The following is a 13,421-nucleotide window of genomic DNA, read 5'->3' as shown; positions in this document are numbered from 1 at the left end:
TCTTAAGGGAATTTTAGAATATGGCTTTTAAAGAAGGCATTAGTTTAACATGTAGTTAATTACCACTGCAGTGGTGTCTTGGCCAAGGAGAACTGTTGTGCAAAAATTCCCGTCCTCTGAAGTGTATTTATTGCTGACATTTCTGATGGCTTATTAATGCTCCATTTTTATAGCTATTAATATGATTTAGTAGTATGTGTTAGGAAAATATGGAATCAAATCTATTGTGCCGGCTAATTTTGTATGACATTGTGCATTGGTCACTTCTAGCTGTATAATTACTGAATAGTTCACATTATTAAATTGTAATGCAGTGTTGTTTTTATTTGTTATATAGCACTATGCCAGTATATACAGGCCTCTAAAACCCGAGATGGTGCCGGCTGTTTCATTGCAAGTGCAGTAGAAGGTAAAAGGAAAAAAAAAAGAAAAACAGCACAGACTTTCTAGCTCTTTCAATATCTTTTGTGCCCTTTGACCTCTTAACTTCCTAGATTCTCTCTTCACAGCTGACTTTTTTTTTTTTAAGTAGGGGGTGGATTTCCAGACTGTCAGTCTCCAAGAAGAAAATTTGAGGAGATTTTTAAGTGATGTCACTTGTGTCTGTCTCAAGCTCTGTCTTAAGCTTTTCGCTTCACCTTTGCATCTCGTCTATTTGTGCTTTTCATGGGTAATACAATTCAGATTATGTTCTGCAATGTATTCTATTGCTGTGCTCCAAACAGAATTTGAAATAACCCAAATGCAGCTTCTACAGTTGCTGCTAAAAAATAAAGACAAAACAGTAACTGTAGACTGCCTCTAGCATATTCACGTTTCAAGAAAAGCACAGATAAATAATGGTGTATAAATGTTACCAGTGCTAATACTTTTCAGTCTAATTATATGCTATCTTGCATTTTCTGTTTCTGTTAAAGGGAATGTCTGTACTTAATCCACTTATCTTCACGTTTGCCTACTGACATTTTGCTTTCTGGCCTTACGTGAAAGAGCTTGGAAAGAGAATGAAATGATTAATTTGATTTTTTTTTTCACTTTTTCAGGTGAAAATTTTGAACAGACTCCATTAAGACGCACATTTAAGTCCAAAGTTCTTGCTCGTTATCCTGAGAATGTAGAATGGAATCCTTTTGACCAGGATGCAGTGGGAATGGTCAGTATGACCTAAGGTGCTCTTTGTTTTTGTTGGGTTTTTAAGACTAGTGCTCCCTTTACTATAATTGCCCAACTGGATTCTTTCAAGAAATTATCTTTTGATAATGGCAAAATAAAAAGCTGTAGTACAAAATGTTAAATACTGATTGACAGGTTGCTCTAAATTTTGCAGATTAGTTTAAATGAAACAATTCCCATTTGATTTTATACTTGGAGAATATAAAAAGGCCTTTTCCCCTAAAATAACTGATTTTCATATTATCATGCAATTTTAGGGCCAGAAGTGACCTCAGGAGGTCATCTAGTTCATCCCCCTGTGCTGAGGCAGGACTCATGATGAATAATTTTTTTACCCTTATGCTGCAGTATGCCAAAGAGTAGACTGTTGGAGTAGAAGTGAGGGAAAATTAGTCTTTTGTGGTTAATGATTAGTTGTTCCGTCTACATCTAATTTTTCTTTTTCAGGGAATGGAATTTAACTTCTTACCTCACCTTGTATTTTTACTGTGCTTTAAATAAAACATATGTTCTTCTTTTAAAAGCAAAAATCATGATCAAAACATTTTTTCTTCCACTATTTTTGTAGGGTGTAATTCTGTTCATATGAAGCCAGTGATAAAGTTTCCTGTGAACTTCAGTGAAAAATCAGATGTGGGCCTTATGCTGCATGCCTTTGTTCTGTGTAATAACTCTTAGTTTTAATGTGTTTGTGTTTAAGACACTACCTAATGTAATAATGTCTTACAAAATCTATTTAGAGAGAAATGAAATGTAATGTCAGTCCTCAGCATTCTCAAATGCCGTCTGTTATTGCCAAAAAATTTGAAAGAAGCAAAATAATTTAGTATTTATTTAACTTTTCCCACTTTTTTTGTTTTCTTTTATAGCTGTGTATGCCTAAAGGGCTTGCTTTCAAGACCCAATCAGATTCCAGAGACCCTCAGTTCCATTCGTTTATAATCACCCGTGAAGATGGCTCGCGGACATTTGGGTTTTCTCTCACATTTTATGAGGAAGTTACAAGCAAGCAAATCTGTAGTGCAATGCAGACATTATATCATATGCACAATGCTGAATATGACATTCTGCATATTCCACCCACAAATGACAAAGATAGCTGTAGCAGCATAGAAGACTGTAATGTAACTTCTGTATCAAAGCTACAGCGTTTTAACTCCTATGATATTAGCAGAGACACACTGTATGTCTCTAAGTGCATTTGTCTGATTACCCCAATGTCTTTCATGAAGGCTTGTAAGAAAGTACTTGAGCAACTTCACCAAGCTGTAACTTCTCTTCAACCGCCACCGTTACCTTTGGAAAGTTACATCTACAATATTCTCTATGAGGTTCCTCTTCCTCCGGCAGGGAGATCCTTAAAATTTTCAGGTGTTTATGGACCAATTATCTGCCAGAGACCAAGCACCAGTGAACTGCCATTATTTGACTTTCCAGTTAAAGAAGTTTTTGAATTACTTGGAGTGGAAAATGTGGTTCAGCTCTTTACTTGTGCTCTTCTGGAATTCCAGATACTGCTTTATTCACAGCGTGAGTACTCTTGTTTTGTCCTGTGTAACTAATGGCATGAATTTTTTTAATAGAGATTCAAAAAAATAAATAGCTGTAATAAACTACTATTGGCATGTCACTGCTGTCAGTGTGTTGCTGCTGTCAGAGTGATTTAAATCAGACCTCACTGGAAAGTGAAGGCCCTCAGCAACTCTGAAAATCATAGTACCTAACTTCAGGCACTTGAGTTTGAAAATGTTGGCCTTACTTTAATATTCTGTATGCATGTAATGACATGAGACAGGACAAGAAAGCTGGCCTTCTTCTTTCTTTGCAAAAATCACCATTAATTAGAGGAGTAAATGGATGGTTTCTCCCCAGCTTGCTGAATTCCTGCTCTGCCTTCACTCAACGAGGGGCATCTTAGGTGTGGTCTACACATAAATTAGGTCAACACAGCTATGGCACTTGGTGGTATAAAAAATTCACAGCCCTGAGCACTGTAGTTGTGCTGACCTAATCTCTGGTATAGATGCAGCTAGGTCGATGGAAGAATGCTTCTGTCAGCCTTGCTGCTGCCTTTCCTTGGAGATGTGTAGTTCCTACACTGATGGAAAAAGCTCTTCTGTCATTGTAGGAAGTGTCCACGCTACAGAGCTACAGCAGCACAGCTATGGTGCTATAGCTATGTCACTAGACTGCCTATAATGTAGATATATACAATTGTAAACAGGGTGGATAAAAAAAAATCCATGATTTAAAAAAAAATCAATTTTTTAAATTTAAATCTGTTTTTTTTATAAAGGTATTTTTAATTAAGATCCATGATGAGATATAATGTAATAGGGATTATACATTCTCATTCTATAGTCTGAGACAATATATTCATGTAATGTTTAAGAAAAGTTTTGTAAATGAGTTCCAACAGTTCATGGATTAGGAACCCAATCTCATGGGGTTCCAGGGCTTCTGTATAGATTATTTAGGTTAATCTTTCTATCTACCTAATGGGACTCAGTGCTCAGTCTAGAAGATATCAGAGATGCTTAGTTTTTCAATTCTCAAACTGTGGATTTGTTTCTTCAGAGATAACATGCTTGTTAATAGCAAAAAATGTTTTAAAATAAATTAAGTATATAGAGGTGAGAAATAACAGACCTCAACCCTATTGTCCCTCTGCAAGTTTGTGTTCACAGTCAATCCCTTACCTCTCTAAAGGTGCAAAGTTTCAAAAAGTTCAATGAATAGAAGATTGGTGGGGGCGGAATAGTTCTGGACAAGGAGAAGAAGTCTGGAGATAAATGTGAGAAGGGAGGGACAGGCAGTAGAAACAAATGTGAAACTGTTTGAGCAGCATATTTCAGAAGTCTTGAGGTCTTTCTGAGTGTAGCCTTCATTGGTTTGAGATCTACCATACCATTCTCTCATTAGAAGGGAAAACCTATAACGGCAGCAGGCCGTAACAGAGACCCAGAGGAATATTTTAATGAAGTTTCTCTTCCTGTGGGTAAGACAGACATGCGTGCAAAATGCAAATAGTGCAACAAAGAAATGCAAGGCCTGGTTTCATAGAATCATAGAATATCAGGGTTGGAAGGGACTTCAGGAGGTCATCTAGTCCAACCCCTTGCTCAAAGCAGGAGCTATCCCCAATTTTTGCCCTCAATCCCTAAATGGCCCCTTCCAGGACTGAACTCACAACCCTGGGTTTAGCAGGCCAATGCTCAAACCACTGAGCTATCCCTCCCCCTAAATTGTTGTTTCCTGAATGAAACATCATGAGAAGTGTTCCTTCTTTGGAGGAAGCTGCGTTGAAGATGATGAAAGGAACATGACTGAACATGCAGGATCTTCAGGTTGGTAAACTTTATTTTATACTTCTTTCTTAAGGACTGCCTGTCTTCCTTCTGGACTATTCTTGAATTCTCATGTTTGAGCAAAAAAATACAGTTGTTACTCTATGGTACTATCAATTTAGATGCAGTTGTGATAAAAAAATAGCTGAAATAGGCAGATCTTCCTTTTACAATTTCACCTTTAAAGTAGTACCAAGTGTCAGTGAACGCAATGACTAATACTAAATGAGCAGTATGGTAATAATAAATAAATAACTGCATTGACTTACTTTGTTTAGGAGAATCTGTCCTCAACATACAGGATTCTGAAGACTATCCACCTTCAAGATCACCATCATTTTCTATAGTTTCAGCATTATCTGTCAGTGATAGTGTTTCAGTCACACCATGTATGTCACATAGCCACAGTATATCACCTGTAGCAAAAAGAAAAAAAGTCTCCATCATCCAGAAACCACCATAGATAAGTTTGTGTTAAGAACCAGCAGATTACAAAAAGAGGTAATTGATGAAAAAATTGCCTGGTTTGTTTATACAACAAACTCTCCTTTCCGCATGATTGAGCGCCCACACTTCATTATCATGGTTCAGTCATTAAGACCAGGATACAGTCCACCCAACAGAGCAGATGTCTCAGGCAAATTGCTGGATAAAGTGTATGAAAAATTGAGCAGTGTGCAAAAGGTCTAGAGGGTAAAATTGTTAACCTGAGTCTTGATGGGTAGAACAGTGTCCATAGTGATCCTGTTGTATGTGCTTGTGTGACAACAGAAGAGAATGTCTTCCTTACAGAAACAATTGATGCATCAGGAAATACACACACAGCAGAATACTTACAAGTAGTAGCAGTAAAAGCTATAACAAACTGGGGAAAAAATTCAAATGTCTAGTACGCAGCTTGGTCACAGACAAGGCTGCAAATGTATCCAAGATGAGAAGAAATTATTTAGAAGAGAGTCCCAAGCTAATAACATACGGTTGCAGTGCTCATTTGATGCACCTCCTAGCCAAAGACTTCAGTGTTCCAGAAATAAAGGCTAATGTTGTTGAAATTGCAAAATACTTCCGTAACAACTGCTTTGCAGCAGCTGCTCTGAAAAAAGTGGGAAGAACCAAGCTAACTCTCCCCCAAGAAATGTGATGGAACTTAGTAGTGGACTGTTTTGAGCACTATAGCAAGAACTGGCCTAATCTGATGACAGTTTGTGAACAAAATCGTGAAAAAATAGATGGCACTGTCACAGCCAAAGTTCTCAACATTGGGCTTAAGAGAAATGCTGAACACATGCTGAGTACCCTGAAGCCCATTTCTGAAGCCTTGAACAAAATGCAGGGAAATAGCTGTTTTATTGCTGAGGCTGTTAATTTGGAAGGAACTGAGTGAGATCTTAAAAAGAGATATGCAATGACAGAGTTAAATTACAAGCATTAAAAAAACGAATGGGACAAGCACTATCTCCAGCTCATTTTCTTGCAAATATTCTCCATACTTGGTACCAGGGTCAAACCTTAACTCCTGAAGAAGAGTAGTTGGCTATGACATGGACATCCAGCAATCATCCCTCCATAATGCCATCTACAATAAACTTCAGCGCTAAAGGTGAACCATTCAAGAAATATATGTTTGCTGATGTTTTAAAGAAAGTCACACCTGTGAACTGGTGGAAGTCACTTAAGCTCTTGGATTCAGAGACTGTTGAAGTGATAATCTCACTTTTAACAGCAGTAGCTTCTTCTGCCAGCATAGAAAGAATATTTTCTTCCTTTGGACTAGTTCATTCCAAATTGAGAAATCGTTTGGGACCTGAAAAAGCAGGAAAGCTTGTTTTCCTTTTCCAGATTATGAGCAAACAGGAAAACAAAGGTGAAGACTACTTCTGAGTTAGCTGCAGAAGCCAATATTTTAAGTTTCTCATGTTGACCTGGCTGACATAGTCTATTTAATTTTTGTTTTGTTAATTATTTCATTTAACTATTTTAGTTTAAAAACAATTTTAACAAAAACAAACCTGATTTTAAACAACTTGAACGTTTAACTAAATTCAAAAACTCATATGCTTGTTTTGTTAAAATATTATGTTTGCTGTTGAAGAAAAAAATCCAGAATACATAACGTTGTTGTTTTAGTTACATAAAACAATTTAAATGTCTCTCTGGTGGTCTCCTCCTAATACAGCATGGCAAGAAAATCCTCCAAATATTAATGATTAACCTGTTGAAATGGAGATAGTTCACCTCCCAATGACTTCATAAATATCTGCTTCAATTATCTTTGGTAAATGAAATAACCAAACAATCATTCATGTTCTGATATAGCTGTAAAACTAATCTGAAAAGTTTTCAAAATAAATCACTTTGCAAATGTATAGTGTGTACCTTCTAAAAATGAAACCTACGTCTGAGCTGTGAAGTGTAACGGGTTGTTAACTCACCACCATGGTGCCCCCTGCTGGTTGCTCCGGGAATTAGCTCTATCCAGCTGTGCAGCGCCCTCTGCAGGTGGTGTCCTGCCCATCGCTGTGCTCTGCGGTGCTGTCTGGGACCTGCATTGCTCCCTGGCTTGTGGCGTCCTCTTCTGGACACAGCCCTCCGGCTGTGCCCCACTCAGTTTTCTCCCCTTCCAGGGGTATCTGCAGTCCTCAGTCTCCACCTGCCCTTGTGACCAGCTGCAGCCCAAAGTCCCTTCCCTCAGGGCAAGCCACAGTCTGTATCGGGCCAGGCTCCTCCAGGGCCAGGTGCATGGAAAAGGGGGACCTAGGCCCGCCCACTACTCTGGGTCCCTGCCCAGGGTCCCTCTGGCAGCAGCCATGTCCTGCCCTCCTTCTCTCCCATCTACTGCTCATGCTCCCTGGGCCACTTCCCCTTTGGCCCTTGCACCTTCTCAGCCCTTTCTTTCAGGGGCCTCAGCCTGGCAGGTATCAGGCTGAAGCTTTCCCTCCATTCCCCTGAGGCTGCTCTATCTAAGGTGCTATCCCTGGGAGCCTGTCCTCCTTCCTTGCTTGTCAGGGAGAGATTCCTGTCTCCTCTGCTTTGTAGCCTTTATATGGAGCTCAGCCTGGCCCTGATTGGCTGCTTCTAAGCCTTCTGTGATTGGCCGGGTTCTGCGCAGCCGCTCCAAGGGCTGCTATGAACCCTTTGTCTGCCAAAGTGGGGCAACTGCCCCACTACATGAAGAATATGTATTAAGGTTATTACAACCAACAAGAATGCACTTTTATGTAGAAATACATGATTGAGTTGAGTCTTCCTAAATCAGATCCACCCTGGTTGTAAACATACAATGAACTGTATGCCCCAGGTTGTATTTCAAGAGGCATTGTTCCCTTAATTCCCTTCAAGTTCTTTACCCAGAAGTATCTTATGTCCAACCATTGTTTGGTTTCCTCCTTGCTCTTTGTATCAGACCCTTTTGATTTAATTCCCTTTAGCCAGTCTTAACAGTATCAAGTAGGTAAACTGAGGTACACATAATATTTATAAAAATGACTCTCTCCTGTTCACATATAGGTATATCTGTTCACTAACAAAAGAAGCTTTATATAGAAGCTTGTTAACTTCTTTGATTGTAGTTGTCCTGTAGTATTTTAGTTTGCCTCAAGTGGTCATACTCAATTGCTAACGTAAGTTGCTACTTGACTTTGCTAGAGTTGCCAATGGTCCAGGAGATTGCACTGGTTCCTTTCTGTTCTATTAAAATGCTCCAGACACAACTGAACTTTCTTTGATATTTGTCTTGAAAAGGAACTGGGAAGTACTTTGAAGTAATTTGAAAGTTTGCTTTATTTTATCCTATCTCTTGTGAGTGCTCCTGTATCGTTTGGTGAAATGCTCTTTTCTTAAAATTTACTACAGCAAAACCTCGAGGAAAATTGCAACAGATATCCCTACTCTATTTCTAGCATCAGCATAGTTAATAATGTTTGTTTTTCCTCTTTCAGAAGAGGAAGAACACCGCTGTAATAAAACTGTGGCCACTTATTTTGGTACTTACAATGACACACTCAATCTAAAAATTGTCTGAAGTTTTTTTATATAATCAAAGGTGTTACTGGTAACATTTACCACTGGGACTAGAGAAAGTTTTTTGTTTTTTTTTCCCAGCTTGTTTACTTTATATACTTAACTATACCTTGTATATAATTTTCACTGTTTCCCATATATGATCAGTTTGATTTCCTGTTTTGCTTATGTGGGGTTTTTCAAACAGCAAAAAGGGAAAACACTTTTAAAACAGGGAAGTTTGATTAAAAAACCTCAAAATTTGGCAGGGGAACTCCAAGGCAAATAGAATGTGAAATCATTTTAACTAATTTTTAGCATGGTCTAGATTTTGTTGACAGTTGTGTCTGAGCATGGATCTAGGTGCTGAACTTTAAACACCCAAATTTGAAATTTTTGCTCTAAAAACTTAACTTTTTTTTTAAATCAGTCATGAAACCTGATTTTTCCAATTATGTGACAACGTAATTGGTTAGAACAATTTCTGTTATGCTCTTTGGGTCAGATCAGATCACTGTACTAGTTCAGTAGAGCTTGACTAACAAGCATACAGATCTGAAAATCTAAAAAGTTAGGGTGCTTGTCTACACAGGATGCTGTGTTGCTTTAACTTCAGTTTTCAGAGTAGCAGCCGTGTTAGTCTGTATTCGCAAAAAGAAAAGGAGTACTTGTGGCACCTTAGAGGCTAACCAATTTATTTGAGCATAAGCACCTTAACTTCAGTTTGTTCACCTAGCCTTGTGTCTAGACGTGAACTTTTTAAAAATTAAATTATTTGGCATCTTAAATTGCAGTAAGTCATCCTCCCTGGAACAGGAGTAAGTCCACTTCCCAGTGAGTTTGTTTACTTTAAAGTTTGCATGAACTAATTAAGTACTTCACTTCTGACAGTCCTCCAACTAGTATCCCACACTGCATTTATTCACTCCTGGATTGGCCTGTCTTCGTACCTTTGTGCCCTCTACTGCTCTGGGTCATCTTGATTGGATGTCACTTCTCTGTTTAAATGCTGTATCAGGTAGCGGTAGTGAGTTCCCACGCCGAGAGTAATGTACCCATTATAGCAGCCGGGGTGCTCCAGGCTTCCACATGGATGTCTTTAGAGATCCTGGACTTGTTTGCCCTCTCTGGAGAGCTGTGTGTCTAGCCCCATCTAGAGAAGAGTCACCAGAATGTAGAAACCTGCAAAAGCAAATGAAGGTGAAGGGGTGCTGGCCAAGTCAAAGCTAAGGTGCTATAGCAGAACTCCCTGAAGAAAATGAAGGACATGTTCAAGGAACTTGTGACTGCATCCCAAGAGAGGACTGCTAAGGCAAAAGTGTGGAGGGATGGTTTCCTGGATAACTCTCAAAGGTTTGTAAGTGAGCGCATAGCCCTGGAGAAGGACATAATGCAGACAGTACAAACAGCTGTGATAGAGCAGGTTTTGTTATGAAGATCCTGCATTGCATGCCAACCTTACAATAGCCTGCAAACTATGGAGAACGCACCATACTGGGACCATCATTTCCATCATCCTAATTACAGGCCTTTCCCACAACAGTCAATTATATTGGAGATGGAGAACACTTTTGAGCACATCGCATACAGGAGTTTGAACGCTTCATAGTTTAGTTTGGCCATGCCTTAGTTCCTTTAGTTTTAAGCTTTCACTAAGTTCTTGGTTAACTATGTACTTGGTTAACACGATAAAAATCTTTGTAAAACTTGGCTGCAGAACTTCATTGAGGTATAGTTCCACCTATACATTACATAACATTTCCCCAAGTGGTATCAGTTCCTAATCAAATAAAAATACACAAACACATTTCGGTCATTTCCTTGATTACAGTACATTCATTACTCACAACTATTGGCTTCAGAGTAGGAGTACAATGCATCCCTGATCCTGTCTTGTTGGCTGCTGGGGTCATTTTTCAGAGATGCCACCTCTGGCTGTCCATAAAATTCAGAAAGTTTCTTCACCCCTTCCTCTCACCCACCCGCCATGTGCTCTCATTGCTCTCAGATGTTTTGCAAAATATCATAGTACTTATTACATAGGATACATGTGGATGAGAAACATCCAGCCTTGTCATGTAGCACCCTCCACCTTCATTTCCTTCTTCCAAATGCACACTCCTCTATCATTCTGCAGCTAATCGGGGTATAGTTAAACAGGTCTTTTCTCTTATCCAAGTGTCCAGTAAAAGGCTTCAAAAGCCAGGAAAACAGAGGGTAAGCTGGTCTCCCAGAATAACTCCATTAATGTCCAGGGTGGTATGGGGAGCAAAAACTCTCTTGCTTGCTTCAGAAACAGGCCAGAGTTTCTAAAGATCCTGGCATGATGGACCTTTCCAGATCACACCACACTAGTATTTGTGAACCTTCCGCAGTGATCAACCAGGCCTTGCAGCACCATGGAGAAATACCCTTTCCTGTTTATAAAGTGTCAGACCTGGTGTGGAGGGCAAAGAAAAGGCATGAGAGTCCCATCAGTAGCTCCAAAACAGTTCAGGAACCTTATCCATGGAAAACTGTCAATAACCTCTCCTGTACTGCAACACTTTGTGACCCAGCATAGCTGCACCCCCTGAATAGCATTACAAACTTCCATGAGGTCACCACTGACAACTGATCTACCAATACCAAACTGGTTAGCTGCTGACTAGTAGCAATCAGGGGTGGCAAGCTTCCAGATGGTGATGGCCTCTCACTTCTAGCCTAGATGAACCTACTACCAGGATGCACAACTGGGTGGAAAACTGTACTCAGAGTAGTTATCAGTGGTTCAGAGTCAAACTGGAAGGGCGTATTGAGTAGGGTCCCACAGGAATCTCTCCTGGGTCTGATTCTATTCAGTATCTTCATAAATGATTTGGATAATAGCATAGACAGTACATGTATAAAGTCTGTGGATGATACAAAGCTGGGGGGGTTTGCAAGCGCTTTGAAGAATAGGATTAGAGTTCACAATCATCTTGCCAAACTGGAGAAATGGTTGGAATTAATTAGGATGAAATTTAGTAAGGACAGATGCGAATTACTGCACTTAGGAGGGAATAATCAGTTGCACAAATACAAAATAGGAAATAATTGCCTACGAAGGAGTACTGCAGATAAAGATCTGGCAGTTGTATTGGATCACAAACTAAATGAGTCAACAGTGTAATACTGTTAGGAGCCCCTGGCTGCCCTAGCCAGGGGCTCCAAGCTACTAGTCCCGGCTGGGCTGGGGAGGCACAGGATTTGCTCTTCCCCTGCACGGCTGCGCCTGGGGGGAGATCAGACCCACTTCCACCTCTGGCAACCTCCTGCAGCTGCAGGAAGCTCCAAGGCTGCTGCCGAATTCCAGAGCTGTTTTTTCCCCCAACAGTATTACATTGTTGACTCATTTAGTTTGTGTCAACAATGTAATACATAAGTCAATAATGTAATACTGTTGGGGGGAATGTATTAGCAGGAGTGTTGTAAGCAAGACACAAAACGTAATTCTTTCACTCTACTTAGCACTGATAAGGCCTCAACTGGATTACTGTGTCCAGTTCAGGGACCATGCTTCAGGAAACATGTAGACGAATTGGAGAGAGCCCAGAGGAGAGCAACAAAATTAAAGGGCTAGTAAACATGACCTATGAGGAAAGATTAAAAAAAAAAAAAAAAGTTGTGGGGTGGGGGGGTTGGTTTTGTCTGGAGAAGAGAAGACCGGGGGTGGGAAGGGTGGAGGGGTAGAGGGAGTACAGGGGATACATGATAGTAGTCTTCAAGTATGTAAAAGGTTGTTATAAAAAAGAGGGTGATAAATTGTTCTCCTTATCCACCGACGAGAGGACTAGAAGTAATGGGATTAAGTTACAGCAAGGGAGATTTAAGTTAGGTGCTAGAAAAAACTTCCTAACTATAAGGGCAGTTAAACACTGGCACATATTACCTAGGGAGGTTGTGGAACCTCCATGATTGGAGGTTTGTAAGAGCAGGTTAGACAAACACCTGTCAGGGAAGGTCTAGATGATACTTAGTTCTCCCTGAGTGCAGGAGACTGGACTAGATGACCTAACAGTGTTCCTTCAAGTCCTGCATCTCTGTGATTCTCCATGCTGAGGGGAACTCATGTTGGCGTTCTGCTGTTGCAGGTCCAGGGTGAGTTCTGCGCTGCTTTCTGGGAAAGCAGTCTGTGTCGTCCCTGTTCTAATCACCGCTCTCTCCTGCCACTCATTGCAAGGTGACCGAGCCCAGAGGCAGTACTCTGCTGAGTCAAACTGCTCCAGATAAATGCCCTGCAGAAGTAACTGTTCAACTTCCTCCTCCTCTTGTAGTCATATTCCTACAGCATCCAAATCCGTACAGTTGGAAGACTGCCAATACACGTGCGTTATCCTGTTCCTATTAATGACTGCCATGATGGTGGCGCTCATCAGGCCCTCCTTGGTGCCTCACAGCAGTTCGAAAACAGCGCTGACAAAATACAGATGTATTAAGGGAAGCCAGGAGAGGAATTACATGAGTTTTTAGACTCCACGTCCCAAAATTCCTGTAGGTTCCAGTATGCATCTCTGCCCGATGCACTGCAAGAAAAAGTAGACCACAGAGCTGAGTGGCAGAACATTGCACCATGAGATCTGCCCAGAATGCTGTGTACTTGATTTGAAAAAGCACAGAGCCATGTGGATGCTATGAGTAACAAGGAAACTACCTGCTAGCTGGCATTACAAAACAGTGCGGATGCACTTCTGTTTGATATAGTTAAATGGCTGCACATAGGGCAAACAAACTAATCTGATTGATCATCGTCATGTAGACAAACCTTTAAAGTATAAAAACATTCAAGTGATCAAAAAATATAACAAGTTAGTTTTTTAAGTCCGAATGCTTGCTTTTTCTGTTTGCCAGAAGCTGGGAATGAGTGACGGGATGAATCACTTG

The 13,421-nt window shown here is 40.2% G+C and overlaps 1 protein-coding gene across 4 annotated transcripts in view; it reads left to right on the top strand.

The window, feature by feature from the left end:
* Window positions 1-13,421, top strand: part of DENND5A (DENN domain containing 5A) — a 119,827-nt gene that overhangs the window by 31,122 nt on the left and 75,284 nt on the right. For 2 of the 4 annotated variants that reach the window (XM_084632702.1, XM_084632700.1), the window contains exons 2-4: window positions 338-409; window positions 1,044-1,153; window positions 2,043-2,703. In XM_084632702.1, the coding sequence (XP_084488828.1) occupies window positions 338-409; window positions 1,044-1,153; window positions 2,043-2,703 (843 nt within the window). The remainder of the gene's footprint in view (window positions 1-337; window positions 410-1,043; window positions 1,154-2,042; window positions 2,704-13,421) is intronic. The other 2 variants (XM_084632703.1, XM_084632701.1) reach the window with 1 other exon arrangement.

The sequence above is a fragment of the Lepidochelys olivacea genome (assembly GCF_965140295.1).
Source record: "Lepidochelys olivacea isolate rLepOli2 genome assembly, chromosome: 6".
Lineage (NCBI taxonomy): Eukaryota > Metazoa > Chordata > Testudines > Cheloniidae > Lepidochelys > Lepidochelys olivacea.
This window is presented reverse-complemented; position numbering and strand designations above follow the sequence as displayed.